This window comes from Gastrolobium bilobum, unplaced genomic scaffold (assembly GCF_033153095.1).
Source record: "Gastrolobium bilobum isolate Gb01-03AN ecotype WA unplaced genomic scaffold, APGP_CSIRO_Gbil_v1 utg20050, whole genome shotgun sequence".
Classification (NCBI taxonomy): Eukaryota; Viridiplantae; Streptophyta; class Magnoliopsida; order Fabales; family Fabaceae; genus Gastrolobium; species Gastrolobium bilobum.
In genome coordinates, this window is record NW_026899641.1 from 38950 (window position 1) to 58201 (window position 19252).

At 38.1% G+C, this 19252-nt stretch overlaps 1 protein-coding gene across 3 annotated transcripts; it reads left to right on the forward strand.

The window, feature by feature from the left end:
• The first annotated feature begins 907 nt into the window (after positions 1–907).
• On the forward strand, positions 908–16537 carry LOC133292164 (dynamin-like protein ARC5). Of its 3 annotated transcripts, none has more exons than XM_061490538.1 (18): positions 908–1263; positions 1363–1530; positions 1624–1746; positions 1903–2124; positions 3690–3823; positions 3934–4056; positions 4173–4236; positions 4446–4494; positions 4542–4732; positions 5031–5188; positions 5270–5330; positions 6185–6247; positions 12328–12428; positions 14182–14239; positions 14441–14497; positions 14576–14767; positions 15528–15692; positions 16087–16537. In XM_061490538.1, exons 1-18 carry the CDS (start codon positions 940–942, stop codon positions 16150–16152), a joined length of 2319 nt encoding a protein of 772 aa, XP_061346522.1. In that variant the 5' UTR covers positions 908–939; the 3' UTR covers positions 16153–16537. The 3 variants fall into 3 exon arrangements, with proteins under 3 accessions (XP_061346522.1, XP_061346523.1, XP_061346521.1); XM_061490539.1 differs by having other exon boundaries at positions 3934–4026; positions 4650–4732; XM_061490537.1 differs by having other exon boundaries at positions 3934–4026; positions 4650–4732; positions 14441–14767.
• The last annotated feature ends 2715 nt before the right edge of the window (positions 16538–19252 follow it).

A 19252-nucleotide genomic window follows, 5' to 3' on the forward strand; every position in this document is an offset into this window, starting at 1 on the left:
TATAAAAAAAACGCATATGCCCTGTAGTCTACATTGGAAGGAAATTGAATTTACTTTTTCTACTTTTAATAATTTTTAGGAATGTTTAGTAGGGAGAGTTTTTGAGATTCATACCAAAGTGATATTGATAATCTTATTTATTTACGTTTGATATAAGGTTTTTGAATTTTTTTCTTCTGAAAATCTTATTTTTCCGTAATTTTATTTTATGTGTATTTTTTTTTCCAAAATGCCATAACACTTGAAATCTCAGGTATTGAAAAAAAATTAAACTTTTTTGAAGAGAAAATTTCAGTAATATTTTAACCTACTAAATTTTTTTTGCATAACATTCTCGAAAAAAATGATTTTCCCACACTATTCCAAAAAATCAAGAATCCTGATCACCAAAAAATTTATCGTCGAAAGGCGGATTTTTGACTAAAAAAATGCAAATTTCAAAAAAATCCACATATTTAGTTCATTGAGCAAACGTTTTACCGGACTAATACAGGAAGACGCATTTCAGGTGGTTACGCGTTTATTCGCGCACCTGACACATGCGCGTTTCTTACAAATCTAAACACGGCCGTACCAGCTACGTGTTTTTGACAAATCTGAGCACAATACTAAGATACGTTATATTCAGGTACACATTCCGTGGCATAGTCGCGTCATAGTCAGAAACGCGTATGCATGTTCAATTTGTCAAAAACGCGCATGTGTTACATAAGCTACTAAATACGTAACCGCCTGAAACGCGTCTTCCTATGTTTGGTAGATTTTTTTAAAATTTGCATTTCTTACGTCAAAACCCCTCGAAACGCCCGTTAACGCATGTAATACAATATTAACCATAGTAAAAAAAAGAAAAAAACAGTTTATAAAGACAAACCGGGAAAGGAAAGGAGCAGAGAGAGTGGAGTGGTGAGTGAGTAAGTCCTTATCTGAAATTGCAAAATGGAGGGAGGAAGTGAGGATGACAACAAGTGTGAGTGGAATCTCTACGAAGCCTACAATGAACTTCACGCGCTCGCTCAGGACTTGCACACTCCCTTCGACGCCCCCGCCGTGTTGGTAGTTGGCCACCAGACCGACGGCAAGAGCGCCCTCGTCGAGGCACTCATGGGCTTCCAATTCAACCACGTCGGCGGCGGCACCAAGACGCGCCGCCCTATAACCCTCCACATGAAGTACGATCCACAATGCGAGTCCCCTTCCTGTTATCTCGTCTCTGACACCGACCCTTCTCTATCTCACCAAAAGTCCCTTTCCCAAATTCAGGTCCATTACATTCAAATTCACATTTTCCTTTTTATTTTTTTATTTTTTCTTGTTTATACTCAAACCTTCGTTCTGCTAACTGATAAATTGTTATAATAGGCATATATTGAAGCTGAAAACGTGAGGTTGGAGCATGATTCTTCATCTCAGTTCTCGGCTAAGGAAATTATAATCAAAGTGGAGTACAAGTATTGCCCCAATCTTACAATCATAGACACTCCTGGTCTCATTGCTCCTGCTCCTGGTCGCAAAAATAGGGCATTACAGGTCTACTTTCCAATTTCTTCTAACTTGATTCATTTTCCTTTTTTGTTTTTGTTGATTAAGCTGAACTTTGTAGCCTCGTGCATTGATTCACAGGCCCAGGCACGTGCTGTGGAGTCTCTAGTGCGTGCGAAAATGCAACACAAGGAGTTTATTATATTGTGCCTTGAAGATTGCAGTGACTGGAGTAATGCAACTACGAGGCGCGTTGTAATGCAGGTAAGTATCATGCAATTACTCCGTTGTATTTTCCTTTATAACATTTATGAATGTGTAATGTTATTTATTTGCATGAAGTTTCTAGATTATATTACTGGAACTTGGAGGGAAATATGCTAAGGCTTCGAGAAGTTTTTGTTTTTTTTTTATTTGTAGATTGATCCTGAGTTGTCAAGGACTGTGATTGTGTCAACCAAGCTAGATACAAGGATACCTCAATTTGCACGTCCGTCCGATGTTGAAGTTTTCCTTTCGCCGCCTGCGTGTACACTTGATGGCTGCATTCTGGGAGACTCTCCTTTCTTTACGTCTGTGCCTTCTGGAAGAGTTGGCTCTGGATGTGATTATCTCTACAGGTCCAATGATGAGTTCAAACAGGTTAATCCTTCATAGTAATTCATTAGTTGTCTTGTCTCTCCTTTTCATTTCAGGTTGAAAACTTGACACTTAGGTAGTTTACCTAGGAATCTTTTTGGGGCCTTCGTTATGACTGTTAGATTTCATATGCTCTTTGTAGTCTTTACGTTTTTTTTTTTTTTTTAATTTAATATTCTTGTTTTCTAATATGCAAGGGTAACATTGCGTATAAGAATTGTCATCACCTCACCCTCGGGATATAATAAGGAGTTTTTTTTTTTTTTAATATTCTGGTTGGCAAGTATGTTGTGCATTTTCTTTTATTTATTGGTTTATTTTCACACTTTTTACATTATTTTAAATGCCTCTAGTACATTATGTGAAGGCTAAAATTAAAATATCAGATAACGTAAACGGCAAAGATAGACTAGCAAAGTAATTAGACGTGCAATTTGTACATTATAGTTATTTATAGATTGCCTTGTTTTCTTTTCTTCTATGAATCATTATATTTTATGGTTGGTAGTTAGGATAGGTTACTCCAAGATTGTTGGTCCGTGTGCTGGTGGCATGCCTGGAATCCTAGAAGGGCAGATAAAAGACCCACGTAGAGAATACCTGCAAGGATTTTTCCCCCATCCCTTTAAGGAAGCTACTCACTCAACTGATAGAACTGGATTAGAAATTAAGAAATAATAGAAAGAAAATGTGAGAATTTTATTGAGTATCCTCCTCTGACTCTGGATCAGGGGGTATCCGAAGATTAGAAGAGTAAGAATGGTGTATAAAAGAAAACATCCCTAGGAATTCAGGAGCCTGGACTCTCCCTCTAAGACAGTCACCATCTGCCTGCCTTCACTTACATTCTCTCCCTATATTTATATTATACTCTGCAACTACATTTAGAGGGCTAACTAACTCTTACAACTTTAACTAACAATGCCAAACTAAAGAGGCTGGCCCACTTGGCACTTTGGCCTATCTTTAATTCTTCTTACGTATACTTTCCTAATTGGGGGCCTATTGCTAAGATCAACTAGCTCCTGGTCACCAGCGAATCTCACTGCAGAGGGATGACCGTTAAGTGGGACTACAAATCAGTAATTGACATCAGTACATCACAGATAACATCCTCTGCAAATAAAAAAGATATAATAAATAAACAAAATAACACTTAAGACTATTTGTCTTATGGCCTGCTTACACTTAAGACTATTTGTCTTATGGCTTGCTTGGTTTAAGGAAATGTTTTTTTTTGTTTTCGTTTTCTGTTTTCAATAATAATTACAAAAATGCCACCCTGTTTTCACTTTGTTTCCTAAACAAAGTGAAAACAGGGTGGCATTTTTGTAATTATTAGTGAGACAAGAGAATGGAACAAAAAACAGTTCCTTAAATCAAACAGTCCTTTAGTTTTCATTCTTTATTTGTTTATGGTGCCCTTGGAGGGATTCATAATTTCTTTACTGGTTAAATGTTTGGTGTACTGAAAGCTATCTTTGAGGAGCTGTTTCTTTTGATTTGTGGAACATGAAATACCCGAATTTTATTTTTCTTGATCTATTTTGTTGTACATATGGATGCAGGCAGTATTCTCCAGAGAGATAGAAGATGTTGCATCTTTGGAGGAGAAGTTGGGCAGGTCATTGTCAAAGCAAGAAAGAAGTAGGATAGGTGTGAGCAAACTTAGGTTATTCTTGGAAGAAATGCTACAACAGAGGTTTTTCTATGTCGTAATTTGTTTTTATTTGTGTGGTTTCTGGACAATGCTTAATAAATCCTTAATTTTTTTATATTTTATGGCTGAATCCTTAAGAATGATCCTGCTAGGTATATAAGTAACGTGCCATTGATCATTCCACTTCTTGAGAAGGAGTACCGGAGTGTGACAAGGAAATTGAGTGATATAAATCAAGAATTGAGGTGTGCATTAAAGTTAAAAGTATCTTTGTTGTACATGACCTGCATAGAGAGGGGCAGCGATGATGATTTTATTTTTTGATTTTACTGTTATCTGTATCTATCTCCCTTTCATCACTTGTTTTATTCTTTCTTCAAATTATATACAGCACATTGGATGAAGCCAAACTGAAGGAGAAAGGAAGAACCTTCCATGATATGTTCTTAACCAAGGTTTCCATGTCATAAATCCAATTTTCTTCTGACTATCTGATCTTGCTTGATTGTGGAGTAAATTTATTTCTGTCCAATATTCTATCTGGACTTGCGTATGGATGCTTTCTTTTTTTATTTTTTCAGCTGTTAGATTTCATAGTGCTTGAACCATGAAGATATGCATTCTTCTATATTTTCGTCCGACTCACATATTTTCTATTGTTCAGTTGTCATTACTGCTTAAAGGGACAGTTGTTGCGCCTCCTGATAAGTTTGGTAAATCACCTAGGCTCTCTTTTATGGATAAGCCCTTCGAACGGTAGATAATGCTCAATATTTGATAAGCAAGCTTGCTATCTTTGGATATCTCCTTTCCCTTGGCATGTGGTCATGGTTGAATTCCTTGACATTTTTATTTTGTTTTGTTTCAGGTGAAACACTACAAGATGAGCGAATAAATGGAGGTGCATTTGTTGGTGCTGATGGTGTTCAGTTCCCTCACAAGCTAATACCTGTAAGTTCTACAACTGTTTTGGGCTTGCTTTTTTCTGTATTTCTGTCCTCCTGCTTTTTTTCATTGGAGAAGACAACAGACCGCCTAATAATTCTATTTGACTATTTTCCCTTCTTATTAAAAAGAATATAATTTCCATTTTTTTATTTTGGCTGAGGATTTCATTTGACTTATGCTTGTTAATTACACCACTTTCATGTGAGTTTTATATTTGTGTGGTAGGTGCAAGCTTTTTCAGAAGTATTTTCAGAATTTTGTTAAGCAAACCTCTGACAGGCTGGCATACCTTTTTATGTAGAATGCTGGGATGCGACTCTATGGTGGTGCACAATATCATCGGGCAATGGCTGAATTTCGTTTTGTGGTTGGAGGAATCAAGTGTCCCCCAATTACTCGGGAAGAAATTGTAAATGCTTGTGGAGTTGAAGACATTCATGATGGAACAAACTACTCTAGGTAACTGCGTGTTTTACTTATTCATTCTTGTAATACTGCTAGTAGTTAAAGATTAAAATAGTTTTTATTTTGAACAACCAGGACTGCTTGTGTAATTGCTGTTGCAAAGGCTCGTGACACATTTGAACCTTTTCTTCACCAGGTGATTAAATCTATAAAAGCGAATATATTCCTTTCAGATTCTTCGCTTTCTTTATTTCTTTTCATTCATTAGGAATACATGTCAACTTATACTATGATTTGGATTTATTTCAATGATATTACTTCTGTCCACTCAGTCACAGTTCATGTGATCTAAACAAGGGATAAACCAAGAATAATTTATGGAAAATATTCATAGTTTGATCTAAGATGTAATGTGTGTAAATAGCCTCAATGGGATTTGAACTAGAAATCAAGTAGCCCCCAAAGAGACTTGGTGCCGCTTGAGCTAAGGCAATAATAAGCTTTATTCAATTGACTCAAACAACCTTAATCCTGTTAGAACGAGTATCCCACAATGAAGAATTTAGTAATCTCAATTTAAAAAAAGAAATATAATCCTAATTCAATGGATAGTAAGATTGCACGTTCCATGCAATGCTTTAACTTTTAGGTTGGATGAATACTATATTATGGCCTTCTTTTCATTTTACTGCTGTAGTAATTCTCCTTAGAATTTCACTAGGCTAGATTATGAGAATTCTCTGCAGTTTTTATTGAAATAACAGAACTAATCTGTTCCATTTTAAATACTTGAGCAGTCAAGAATTATCAGTTTCTGATGCACGGTCTGTTGTGCACATTTATTTGGCAAGATAGAAGGTTCATTTGCCATAAATAAGCATTATGAAGTTTTTGGTGAACATTTGTTCAAAAAGTAAATTTTATTATACAATTCTTTATTCAGAAAATAAGGCTCTTGATTTATCAAAATTCATGTCTCAAAAGTTTCACTTATTAACCTTTGATGATTTGGTTCCCTGACTAATTTTTAATTCTCTGTTCTTGGCACAGTTGGGGTCTAGACTGTTGCATATACTTAAGCGATTGCTTCCAATCTCTGTTTATCTTCTTCAGGTATTCTCTTTGTATTTTTTTAAGATATAAAATTATTTCTGAGTCTTCATCTAGCATCTTAAGCTTTTGGGATAGTTGGTTTTGACATGTTATCAAGAGCCAATATGGCTAAGTGATCTTAAAGGTCGATCCTGACCACCCCTATTCTTGTAAATAAAAATTGAATTTGAGCACAAGATCGGGTGAGCCTGTGCAAAGTTTATGTTTCTGTTGAATATCATAAATACAAGAGGAAATGATAGTAATCTTTGTTGTATTAAACTACACAACATTGGTGCTATTATATAGCAAACCAATTGAAGAATACAAAGAGACACACTCAATGTGGGACTTCTACACTATTAACACTAACACTCTTAACACTCCCCCTCAAGCTGTAGCATATAGATCATATGCTACAAGCTTGATACATAAATAATACTCCCATTAGGAACCAAAAACAACAATGCTACATCAACGAAATGAAATGACTAAGTACAACAAATCAACTGGAATGACCATCAGTGTGAAGAGCTGATAAAGAGACAGTGCTGGAATGGACATCAGAGCATGGATGGTGCCAGAATTATCATCGGCAAAGACAACTGAGCTAACCAGGACATCAACATCAAGATCCCTCTCAGACATTTCATTTAACAGTTGGTGAGCAGCCGTGGTTTACCCTTGACTATGCTACAAGCTTATTACAAGAAAGACCAAGTAACATAACATCAAAATAAATCTCCTAAATGAGAAACCAAAAATCAACAATGTGCTAAAAATGGCGTCGAAATGAACATTAACATAGAAGATTCCGGAATGATCATCGGCAAAGACAATTGTGCTGGAATGACCATCAGCAACATGGACGGTGCTCCCCCTCAAGAGAAACTTCTAGACAGTGCCGGAATTATCATCGACAAAGACAATTGTGCTGGAATGACCATCAGCAACATGGACAGTGCTCCCCCTCAAGAGGAACTTCTAGACAGTGCCGGAATTATCATCGGCAAAGACAATTATGCTGGAATGACCATCAGCAACATGGACAGTGCTCCCCCTCAAGAGGAACTTCGGTGTCGGAATTAACATCAGCGGAGACAACATCAGCAACTTGGACAGTGCTCCCCCTCAAGATGGATGATGAATAGTATAAATACTCCATCTTGGGAAGAAAGAAAATTAAAGAAAAACAAAGCTTCGCGGAATCGGAAAAGTCGTCGGAGACGGTGGTGGATCGCCGAAAAAGTCGCCGGAAGTCATCGGAAAAGTCGCCAGAGACGGCTGTCAACGGTGGACGACGCGGTCAACGGTGGTCGGTCAACGACAACGGTGGTCAACCCAACAACTTCCCAAGGATCATTCTTTTCTGATGTGACAGATCAGTCTAAGCTGCAGTCACAGAGCATACTAAGAAAAACCCGAAAAAGAAATAGCAACGGGAATCCCTCAAGGAGGGTGATATCTCTCTATAACCATATTGAAATTATGGAAAATAGAACTAAGTTAAATGGATTAAGATTCCTTTTGTTAGGCTCTAGATACCATGTTGAATATCATAAATACAAGAGGAAATGATCGTAATCCTTGTTGTATTAAACTACACAATATTGGTGCTATTATATAGCAAACCAATTGAAGAATACAAAGAGACACACTCAATGTGGGACTTCTACACTATTAACACTAACACTCTTAACAGTTTCAAGTTCAAAGGACTCTTGTATGATAGGGTGTGTAAGATATAAAACCATTTGAGTCTTCACCAAATAGCTTAAGCTTTTGGGATTGTTGGTTCTTGACATTTTTTATGGATCAATTGTTTATGTTTATCGTTGGAAATTTCGTAACAGTTTATTGAAAAGAAGTTTTTGTATATTGATTTTGAATAAATTACATGAGTGAGTATTTATACAAGAAAGAATCGCTAAGAATGACTAAGCGATGACTAATCAATCATATCACAATCCTAATCACAATCAATTCTAATCAATCACAATTAATCCTAATCAATCATAATCAATCCTAATCAATCATAATCAATCCTAATTAATAGGAAATAAAAACGGAAACATGTTTGAATTCTAATTTTCTACACTCCCCCTCAAGTTGGGAGGTAAATATTGATCATTCCCAACTTGCCAATCAAGTCTTCGAATGCTGGACGGTGTAGGCCCTTGGTAAGGACATCTGCCGTTTGCTCTTTGGTTGGAACATATATCAAATGCACACTTCCATCATCTAATTTTTCTTTGATGAAGTGACGATCAACTTCCACGTGCTTTGTTCGATCATGATGCACAGGATTTTGAGCAATGCTAACAGCTGCCTTGTTGTCACAATATAGTTTTATTGGTAGGGAATATGAAATCTTCAACTCTTGAAGAAGTCTTCTTAACCAGATTCCTTCACAAACTCCATGAGCTAAAGCTCGAAATTCTGCTTCAGCACTACTTCTTGCAACCACTGTTTGCTTTTTGCTTCTCCAAGTAACAAGATTTCCCCACACATAGGTGCAATAGCCTGAGGTAGATCTTCTGTCTACTGATGAGCCTGCCCAATCTGCATCAGTGTAGATTTCAATTGTCCTTTTATACCCCTTTTTAAAGAATAATCCTCTTCCTGGAGTATTCTTGAGGTATCTAAGCACCCTATAGACTGCACTAAGATGCTTCTCCTTGGGTGAGTGCATGAATTGACTAATCATACTCACCGCAAAGGCAATGTCAGGACGCGTATGAGATAAGTAGATTAGTTTACCAACCAATCGCTGATATTGTTCTTTATCCACCTCATTCCCATCTTCAATACCTAACTTGGTATTAGGTTCCACAGGTGTCTCAGCAGGTTTACACCCTGACATTCCTGTTTCCAACAAAAGATCTAGAACATATTTCTTTTGTGTTAGAGTGATGCCTGTTTTGCTCCTAGCAACTTCCATACCAAGGAAATATTTGAGAGTGCCAAGGTCTTTGAGTTCAAATTGAGCTGCTAGAAATTTCTTCAAGGTGTTCAATTCCTCAATATCATCACCTGTAAGAATTATATCATCTACATATACAATAAGAATAGCAATTTTACCATCCTTAGAGTGTTTGTGGAAGAGAGTATGATCAGTCTGTGCTTGAATGAAGCCTCTTCTTTTGACTGCTTGTGTGAATTTGTCGAACCATTCTCTGGGAGACTGTTTCAATCCATATAGAGACTTTTTTAGTTTACACACTGATTCATTTCCCCTTTCAAAACCAGGTGGAGGATCCATATAGACTTCTTCATGTAAGTCACCATTTAGGAATGCATTCTTCACATCTAACTGTTGCAGAGGCCAATCTAGATTGGCAGCAAGAGATAAGAGAACTCGGATGGTATTGACTTTAGCAACCGGAGCAAAAGTCTCATGATAATCTATCCCATGAGTCTGAGTGAAACCCTTTGCAACCAATCTTGCCTTGTATCTGTTGATGCTATTATCTGCATTGAATTTTATTGTAAACACCCATTTGCATCCTACTGCCTTTTTTCCTTTGGGTAGGGTCACTATCTCCCAAGTTCCATTTCTTTCTAAAGCATTCATTTCTTCAAAGACAGCATCCCTCCATTTTTTATCATTGAGAGCCTCATGTATATTTCTCGGTATCTTTGTACTATCCAACATAGTATTGAAAGCACGAAACCCTGGGGACAACTTTCCATATGAAATATGATTAGAAATAGGATGAGTAGTACAAGATCGAGTACCTTTTCTAAGAGCAATGGGCAAGTGTAGATCATTTTCACCATGACACTCAAGTATTGGGGTGCTGGAACTAGAACATGGTTCAGAATCCTGGCAGTGTAGAGGCTCTGGGTTATTCACACTTTGAGGAGGCTTTCGCCTGCTATAAACTTGTCCCCATGTTGAGGAGGCTCCTGATGGTGAGGATTCTGTAGCTCCCCATGTTTCCAAAAGTAGAGGTAATACTGTGGCATTAATAGGTTCCCATGACTGATCTTCATCTACTCCTATAGACTCCCCCTGAAGAGAAGTCGAGGGAAAGAAAGGGTCATTCTCAGAAAAAGTGACATCCATAGAGACAAAGACCTTACGAAGAGAGGGTGAATAACACTTATAGCCACGTTGAGTAGGAGAATAACCAATAAAGACACACTGGAGAGACTTAGGATCAAGCTTAGACCGTTGATGGGAGGGAATATGGACAAATACAACACAACCAAATAACTTGAGAGGTAAGGAGGAGACACCTCGGAAGGACGGGAAGATACGAACAAGACTAGAAAGAGGAGACTGAAATTTCAGAATGCGAGATGGCATTCGATTTATCAGATACGAGGCAGTGAGAACTGCCTCTCCCCAAAGATATTTAGGAACACTCGTGGTAAACATAAGAGCCCGAGCAACTTCAAGGAGATGTCGGTTTTTTCTTTCCGCAACTCCGTTTTGTTGGGGTGTGTCAGGACACGAGCTTTGGTGAAGGATGCCATGTTGGGAAAGATATTCTCCAAGAATAGAGTTAAAATACTCTTTGCCATTATCTGTACGAAGAATTTGTATAGCAACTTGGAATTGGGTTTGAACCATGGCATGAAATTTTTTAAACACGGATGCAGCATCAGACTTATCCTTTAGAAGATACACCCAACAAACTCGAGAATGGTCATCAATGAAGGTAATGAACCATCGAGTACCTGAAATATTTTTAACACGGGCTGGACCCCATATGTCGCTATGAATTAAGGAAAATGGGGAAGAGTCATGGTGAACTTTAGAAGGATAATGAGCACGAGTATGCTTGGCAAGTTGACAAATATCACAAGAAAACAAACTTGGACTTTTATTAATAAATAAGTTTGGCAACAACTTCTGAAGATAAATAAAATTTGGATGGCCTAGCCTACGATGCCACAGCATAACATCATTACATGAATCAAAAGGAAACATAGAGTTTTTTTCTACGAAAACAGCTTCATGAGTCACATCCTCCTCAAAGTAGTAAAGTCCACCATCCTCTCTAGCACTGCCAATCATCCTCTCCGAGTCCTGTTCCTGAAAAACACAACCATGTGGAAAGAATTTAGCAAAGCAATGCAACTCAGAGGTGAGCTTGCTAATGGAAATGAGATTACAAGTCAGAGAAGGAACATAAAGAACTGATGTCAAAGTAATCAGCTCAGAAAGTTTAATGGTTCCGTGTCCCGCAATCTGGGAAAAACTGCCATCGGCGATCTTGACCCGAGAAGGTTCAGAATATGGAGTGTATGAACAAAACAAGCCAAGATTACCTGTCATATGATCAGAGGCTCCAGAATCAAGGATCCAATGATTTTGACTATCAACATGGAAAGTTGTACCTTGCTGGACCACATGACTAGTGGCCTTAGGAGGTTGCTCGTGGTAATAAAAAGAGTGTTTTGAGGAAGCCATGAATAAAAAGAGAAGGGTTGACCGTTGATGAAAAATCAAGTTTTGTAAACTTTTGATCTGACCTCTGGAACAGGAAGGGGAGAAGCCGGCGAGAAGGTCTGTGCAAGTCGCGACGGAAAAAAAACGTCTGGAAGGCGGCGCGTGGTGGCGCGTGCAGCGGCTGACGGCGATGGGTCCAGCGGCGGTCGACTCGTCGGATCCTTCTGAGTCGAATGGTCACCTCACTTTTTTGATCGGAGGTCAGTAAACTAGGTTTCTGTGTTGGACAGATTCAAGGCGGTGTTTAGGAGGTGTTTGACGGTGATGGAAGTGTTTGGATGGTTATTTCAGATTTGAATTAGGGTAGGAACGAACCCGCTCTGATACCATATTGAAAAGAAGTTTTTGTATATTGATTTTGAATAAATTACATGAGTGAGTATTTATACAAGAAAGAATCGCTAAGAATGACTAAGCGATGACTAATCAATCCTATCACAATCCTAATCACAATCAATTCTAATCAATCACAATTAATCCTAATCAATCATAATCAATCCTAATCAATCATAATCAATCCTAATTAATAGGAAATAAAAACGGAAACATGTTTGAATTCTAATTTTCTACACAGTTTCATGCAATTATTAGTTTGTGATTTTCCCAAACTTATTTTATCTATTCATTTTGTTTCTGACAGAAAGATAGCGAGTATCTAAGTGGCCACGAGGTGTTCCTTAGGCGTGTTGCCTCTGCCTTCAACAACTTTGCAGAATCCACTGAAAAATCATGCCGTGAAAAGTTAACCACCACTTGTCCCCAATTGCTATAAGTTTGGTTCCATATGTCAAATGAAATCATGAGTTGCCATTTTTTTTTAGTTTCAAAATAAAAAAAGAAAAACTAAACAAAACATCGTGAGCTTCATTTTAGTTTTGAGCAAATTACATTAACCTTCCAAGATGTGATCAAATTACACTACGCTCCCCTTTATTTTTGGAAATTATAGTTGCTCCTTTTATGTGTATTTTTCACTTGTATGGAAGGGGTGTATGTCTGGAAAATAAAAATATGAGGGAGTATTTAGTGAAAATTCAATGGAGGCTAGTAATTTTTGAAACTGGAGGGCAGTAAATGTAATTTTTTTTTTTTGGTATACCAACCTTAATTACCTCTTTGAGGCGAGTCGGCCCTTCGGGTATCCCCATAAGCTTCAACTCTTTGAGCCAGCTATGAGACTATTCCGAGTCGGGGCTTAATCACAGTTAAAGCTACTCGCTTCTCCCCAAAATGTATTCGGTGGGAATCGAACCCAGGTTCTCTCCCCACTTTACTCAGCCTATGTCACCAACTGAACTACTCCCATTGGGTGTTAATGTAATTTCATCAAAGATCAAAACTTCGAGAGGTTGGCATAATTTGTCCTGTAGTATATTTTATTTTATTTTTATCATTTTTTTTTTGAAGGGGGGTGATGGTTTAATTTACAATTTGTTATGCAAAGCTACACCAAATGTAGCAAAAACATGTGTGTAAATATTGACAGCATGCTCTCATCAATGGTTAAGGAAACATTAATAAGATTTGACTCTAACAATCAAGGTTTTATGACATTCATAGTTGTGACTTGTGAGTGAAGAGTAGAGCTTGAAAATGTGTTAACAGTTCCTTCTTTGTATATCAATTTTATAGAATCAAGTTTAACTGGAATAGGAATAAGATATGCATGGTTTAGCTTTTATAAGAGAATGTCAAGCAACCAATTGTCCTAAAAGTTTAAGCTGCTAGATAAAGGTTTAGCTTTTATAAGAGAATGTCAAGCAACCAATTGTCCTAAAAGTTTAAGCTGCTAGATAAAGACAGATGAATGGTTTTATATATTATATTATATTATATTTCTAATAAACCTCCTCACATAAGAGTGTAGAACTTGAAGGGTGAACAATGTACAGGCTCACGTACCTTTGCTAAGAAATTCCACAATATTCATTAGAAGATTATTAGGTAAATGGGGGAGGCAAGGATTAGATTTTGGACCACTTGGTCACAGAGGCTCTGATACCACGTCACGCAACCAACTCTCCCAAAAGTTTAAACCGTTAGGTGAAGATAGATTAATGGCTTTATATATTATATTATATTTATAATAGAGAACGTCAGGTATTGACTGCCCTCCAGTTTTTACTAACTACTATTATATCTATTATGTTATATTATATTAAATAAAAATAACAAGAGCCCTCCAATTTATTTTATATTATGTTTTTCTCTTCATTTTTTCATGGTTGTTCTTTTTTTGGTATTAGTGTGCATTTTTTCCCTTGATTTTTTTTAAAATGAATATATTTTAGTACGGAATGTGATGTTGTGATAATATCATTAAACTAAACTTTGCAATAGGGAATCGTATGTTTCATCTTCACCTTCTCTCATCCATAATTTATTCTTATTCTTTTTTAATACATGATGCCTGTTAAATATTAGAATTCCTGTTTTTTTTTTAAAAAAAAATACTGTTTTCTAAATGCTATCTTCTCATGCTGCCTTGCTGTAGATGTATGGAGGACTTGGTGAGCACCACACGATATGTCTCATGGTCTCTACACAATAAGGTATACCTGATTTGAGGGGCATTTACAGAGATAGATGTTTTGGCATGCTGCATTTTAAATGATCTCACTTCCTAATTTGAATTCATGCTTGGCTTGAATGATTGTCCACTTAAACTGTAAGAACCAATGAGTAAAATATTATTTGCTAATTTTACCTGGCTCATTTTATATCTGCTTGTGGTGTCACTGTCAACTTTGTAGAGTCGGGCTGGGTTACGCCAGTTCTTAGATTCATTCGGTGGAACAGAACACTCCAATGTTTGCAATAGTCCCATCATTCTATCACAAACAAGTGCACATGAGAAAGAAGACACAAAGCCACAACCAGATGTAAAGCTAAGTCATGTGGCCTCTGGCACTGATTCTAGCACATCCATTCAGACAACAGAAACGAAGCTTGCAGACCTTCTGGATAGTACACTTTGGAATCGTAGGCTTGCACCCTCATCTGAAAGAATTGTTTATGGTTTGGTACAACAGATATTTCATGGCATAAGAGAATATTTCTTGGTTTCCACAGAATTAAAGGTTTGATATATTTCTTGTTCATTTATGCTTCTTGATATGTATGGTCTGTGAATTTCCTCCTTTCCTGCTTAAAGTAAAAGTCTGCCACAGTGAGCATTGAAATAACGGTTGATTGTTTGGGTTTTAGTACATATACAACATAAATATTTGTTGAAATTTTCTCTGACTACGTTGAAATGTTTTTTGGCAAAGAGGTCCCTTCCTCTTTTACGATATGACAATAATACAAGAGAAAAGTATAGCTCTCCATAATTCGAGCCATAGTAAATTTCTCATGTTCTGTGATAATGAAAAATATTTAATGATTCTTTATTGTTTCTGTTGCTTCTTCCAATAATTCAAAAATCCATGAGGGAACAAATTGTGTAAAAATATCAGATATTGTAAAAAACTTGATTCTTTTTCTTCCAATTTAAAACCAGAATATTATAATTTCTCAAAGGATGAGTGCTATATGCTAAAAGTTTCATGTACACCACATGCAAAACAGCCTGCAGCACAAGGTTGCAACTTGCAAGTTTAGCTAGCCCTTCTAAAGGGTTATTATTAGCTAGTTAACATATACCATACATGTATTTTTCTTTTCATTCTTTCTAATTTGTTGTTCAGGTTACAACCACAATAATCCAAGACAATATGTCAAAGCAATGATAATGCATTAATTTGGGGTTATTATGATAAAGCCATATCAATTTAGAATTCTCACCCCATTTGTTTTTCTTCTAACTTTTATGCACTGCTTATACCTAATATTTTGCAGTTCAACTGTTTCCTCTTGATGCCCATTGTGGACAAGTTGCCTGCACTTCTTCGGGAAGACCTAGAATCTGCTGTCGAAGATGACCTGGATAATGTTTTTGACATAACCAATCTGCAGCACTCATTGGGGCAGCAGAAGAGAGATACAGAAATTGAGCTGAAAAGGGTATTTGATAATTCATATGACATGGTTTTTCTCACTGTTGAGATATATAAAACCATTAATATAGCTTCACCCAATAGCTTAAGCTTTTGGGTTGATTTGGTTCTTTACATGGTATCAGAGTCTTGTGTCCCGGGTTCGATCCTCACCGCCCTGCACTTTCTTTCAAGTGAAATTTTTTTCTTCGCACAGGTAGGTGGGCCTGTGCATTGTCCATCTTTCAAGCCCAGTGGGCTCTCCTGTGAGGGGGCGTGTTGAGATATATAAAACCATTAATATAGCCTCATCCAACAGCTTAAGCTTTTGGGTGATTTGATTCTTTACACTCACGAACATTTTTTGGAGATGGAAACACACTGTATTCTCCTTAATGTCATACTTTTTGGTGATTTTGCAGATCAAGAGGCTCAAAGAGAAATTCAGAATGATACATGAGAAGCTAATTCTACATCAAGCCATGTGAGAATATGTGAGCCACTGCTGGAACTACTGAGTTTCATTTTACTTCAAATGAAATAGGCATGTGATTTAAAGAGTTGTGAGATTTATGATTTTTTATTTCTTCCTATTTTATTGCTTATTTAGAAGGGCCGGCTTGGCTCAGCGGTAAGCTTGCTTGCCGTGGTGTGTCAGGTCGCGGGTTCGAATCAGCCTCTCTGCAAAAAGCAGGGGAAAGACTGCCTAGAGTATTCCCTTCCCCAGACACTCACGAAGTGGGTATTTGAACTGGGTCGGCCCTATTTTATTGCTTATTTAGTTGTCTATCATAGAAGGATGAATAGATGTTCATGATGAGGACTCTTCGCTGCAGTTAACTGAAAATCTTTTTTCCTCAAGTTAGCCTTGAATCTGTTCCTGTGCAGAATTAAAATACATTGTGGCTTTGAACACTATTTTTTATTCTTGCAAGTTACGGATACAAATATCAGGTTGTTAAGAGTTTGAAAAATAATATTAAGGTCTGTACGAATACAGATAACAGAAGCAAATAATACTGGAGCAGAATATATTCAATTGAATGAATAATCACGTCATGTATGCTGTTTACTCAGAATTCTGGCCCTAAACAAGGTTGTGAAATACTTAAGATTGACCATGTGTGTGTTTCCCACCTCAAAAATGAATAGAACATGGTATATAGGGGAGGAGTGAATCTCTGTAAATATCAAAAGAAACATAGATAATAGTGTTAGAGAAATATAAAGCCATTAATGTAGCTTTATCCAACACCTTAAGCTTTTGAGTTAAATTAGTTACTTACATGGTATCAGAGTCTATGCGTCACTGATTTGATTCTCACTGCCCCCATTTAATTAATAATTAATTAAGTCTTGTGGAGTTTTTTAGCACAGATAGGCTGGGCTTGATGCATCATCCACCCTTCAAGCTCAATGGACTCTCGTATGATGGGGTATGTTAAAGAAATATAAAGCCATTAATGTAGCCTCACCCAACAGCTTTAAGCTGTGGGTGAGGATACATTAATGGCTTTATATTTCTCTAACAAATAGAATCATGGAAGTGACATGATTCTGGGTTGCTTTCCTTGATAAGATTAGAGATATCTTTAGCCAATGTGGTTCTTTAATATGCTATCTTATTTACAGCAATATCTATGAAGTTATCCCTGTGACTTCAAAAACAGAAATCACCTCGTTAAAGCTTGTAAGACTACAATATTTTGATGAGGACAATTAAGAACCTGAAGGGTCTGCATCATCTGGAAAGTTGTACGGGTATTCCATTATTGGTCTTGAACCTTCACATTGAATGTCAAGAGGGAGTGGAGGAAGGATGGCGTCTCCCAGAAGGAACTGGACAGTCCTCATAGTAGGCCTGTAATCAGGATGGGGATAAGAGAGAAGCAATCCAAGACTATGTACGAGCTAAGCTTCTTCTTTCATTCTCATCTAAACTGGAGACAAGGGCCCTTCTGATCACCCCTTGATGATGTAGTTCCCTCACCCAGTCTACTAATACCATTTCCTCAGGATTCTTCTGGGGCTCTATTTTCCTCCTTCCACAAGCTACTTCCGAAATGAGTATGCCATACTGTTACGATCCTATTTGCAAGGTATGGGACTTGGAGTCCCACATTGGTTGTATGGGCAGCTAATGTGGGGTTTATAAGGCTTTGGGCACTCCCACCTTTTGAGCTAGTTTTTGGGGTGGTGACCTCAAGGTCCGTAACAATTGGTGCTTTCATTGAGAGTTGAGGCCATGGAAAGAACTACTTATAGGCTGGATTAAGGTGTCTTTGGGCACCGAATACTGATAGGTGAGTGAAGTCGTCCCAAGGGGGGAAAAGGCTAGTTTTTGGGGTGGTGACATCAAGGTCCGTAACAATTGGTGCTTTCATTGAGAGTTGAGGCCACGGAAAGGGCTACCTATAGGCTGGATTAAGGTGTCTTTGGGCACCGAATACTGATAGGTGAGTGAAGCCGCCCCAAGGGGGGAAAGGGCTACCGTGGGTCAGTGTCGATAGAGTGAAAGCCGTCGTGGACGTTGGCCCTTAAAGGGGGTGACAATGTTACAAGTCCCACATTGGTTGCCTATACCACTAATGTGAGGTTTATAAGGTTTTGGGCACTCCCATCCTTTGAGCTAGCTTTTGGGTAGTGCACCTCAAGGTTCTTATCAAATGGTATCAGAGCCTTTCACTATGTCTCCCGGTTGCAATCGAGCGGCACAGGTGGTGACGTCAGCATTGCAGTGTTCGCCCGGGGCTAGTAAACGACTAGCGCAAAGCCACCCCGCGTGGGCGCCGGGGTTGCGGAGCGTGGTGGAATGTTACGATCCCATTTGCAAGATATGGGACTTGGAATCCCACATTGGTTGTATGGGCAACTAATGTGGGGTTTATAAGGCCTTGAGCACTCCCACCCTTTGAGCTAGCTTTTGGGATGGTGACCTCAAGGTCCGTAACAATTGGTGCTTTCATTGAGAGTTGAGGCCACGGAAAGGGCTACCTATAGGCTGGATTAAGGTGTCTTTGGGCACCGAATACTGATAGGTGAATGAAGCCGCCCCAACAGGGGAAAGGGCTACCGTCGGGTCAGTGTCGATAGAGTGAAAGCCGCCGTTGACGTCGGCTCTTAAAGGGGGTGGCAATGTTACAAGTCCCACATTGGTTGCCTATACCACTAATGTGGGGTTTATAAGGCCTTGGGCACTCCCATCCTTTGTGCTAGCTTTTGGGGTGGTGATCTCAAGGTCCGTAACACATACCCATATGCATCTGTGCTCAATGTTGCTTTCCCAGTCTTAGTGATCTCAGGGGCCATGTACCCAAGTGTTCTTACAACATGACTTGTCTGTGGATTGATTCCATGCTCTAAGTCCTGGCAAGGCCAAAATCATCAAGCTTTAGTTGGAGATTTGCATCTATCAAGGCATTCCTTGGCTTATCTCTGCGAACAACCTGCAGTTCACATTCTTCATGGAGATACAGCAGCCTTGGGGCAACACCGGTAATGATCTTTTATCTTTGTTCCAAAGTTAGCAATTTCTTCTTTTGATTATCAATTTTAAACAAAAGCTTGTCCAGGCTCCCATTTGGAACA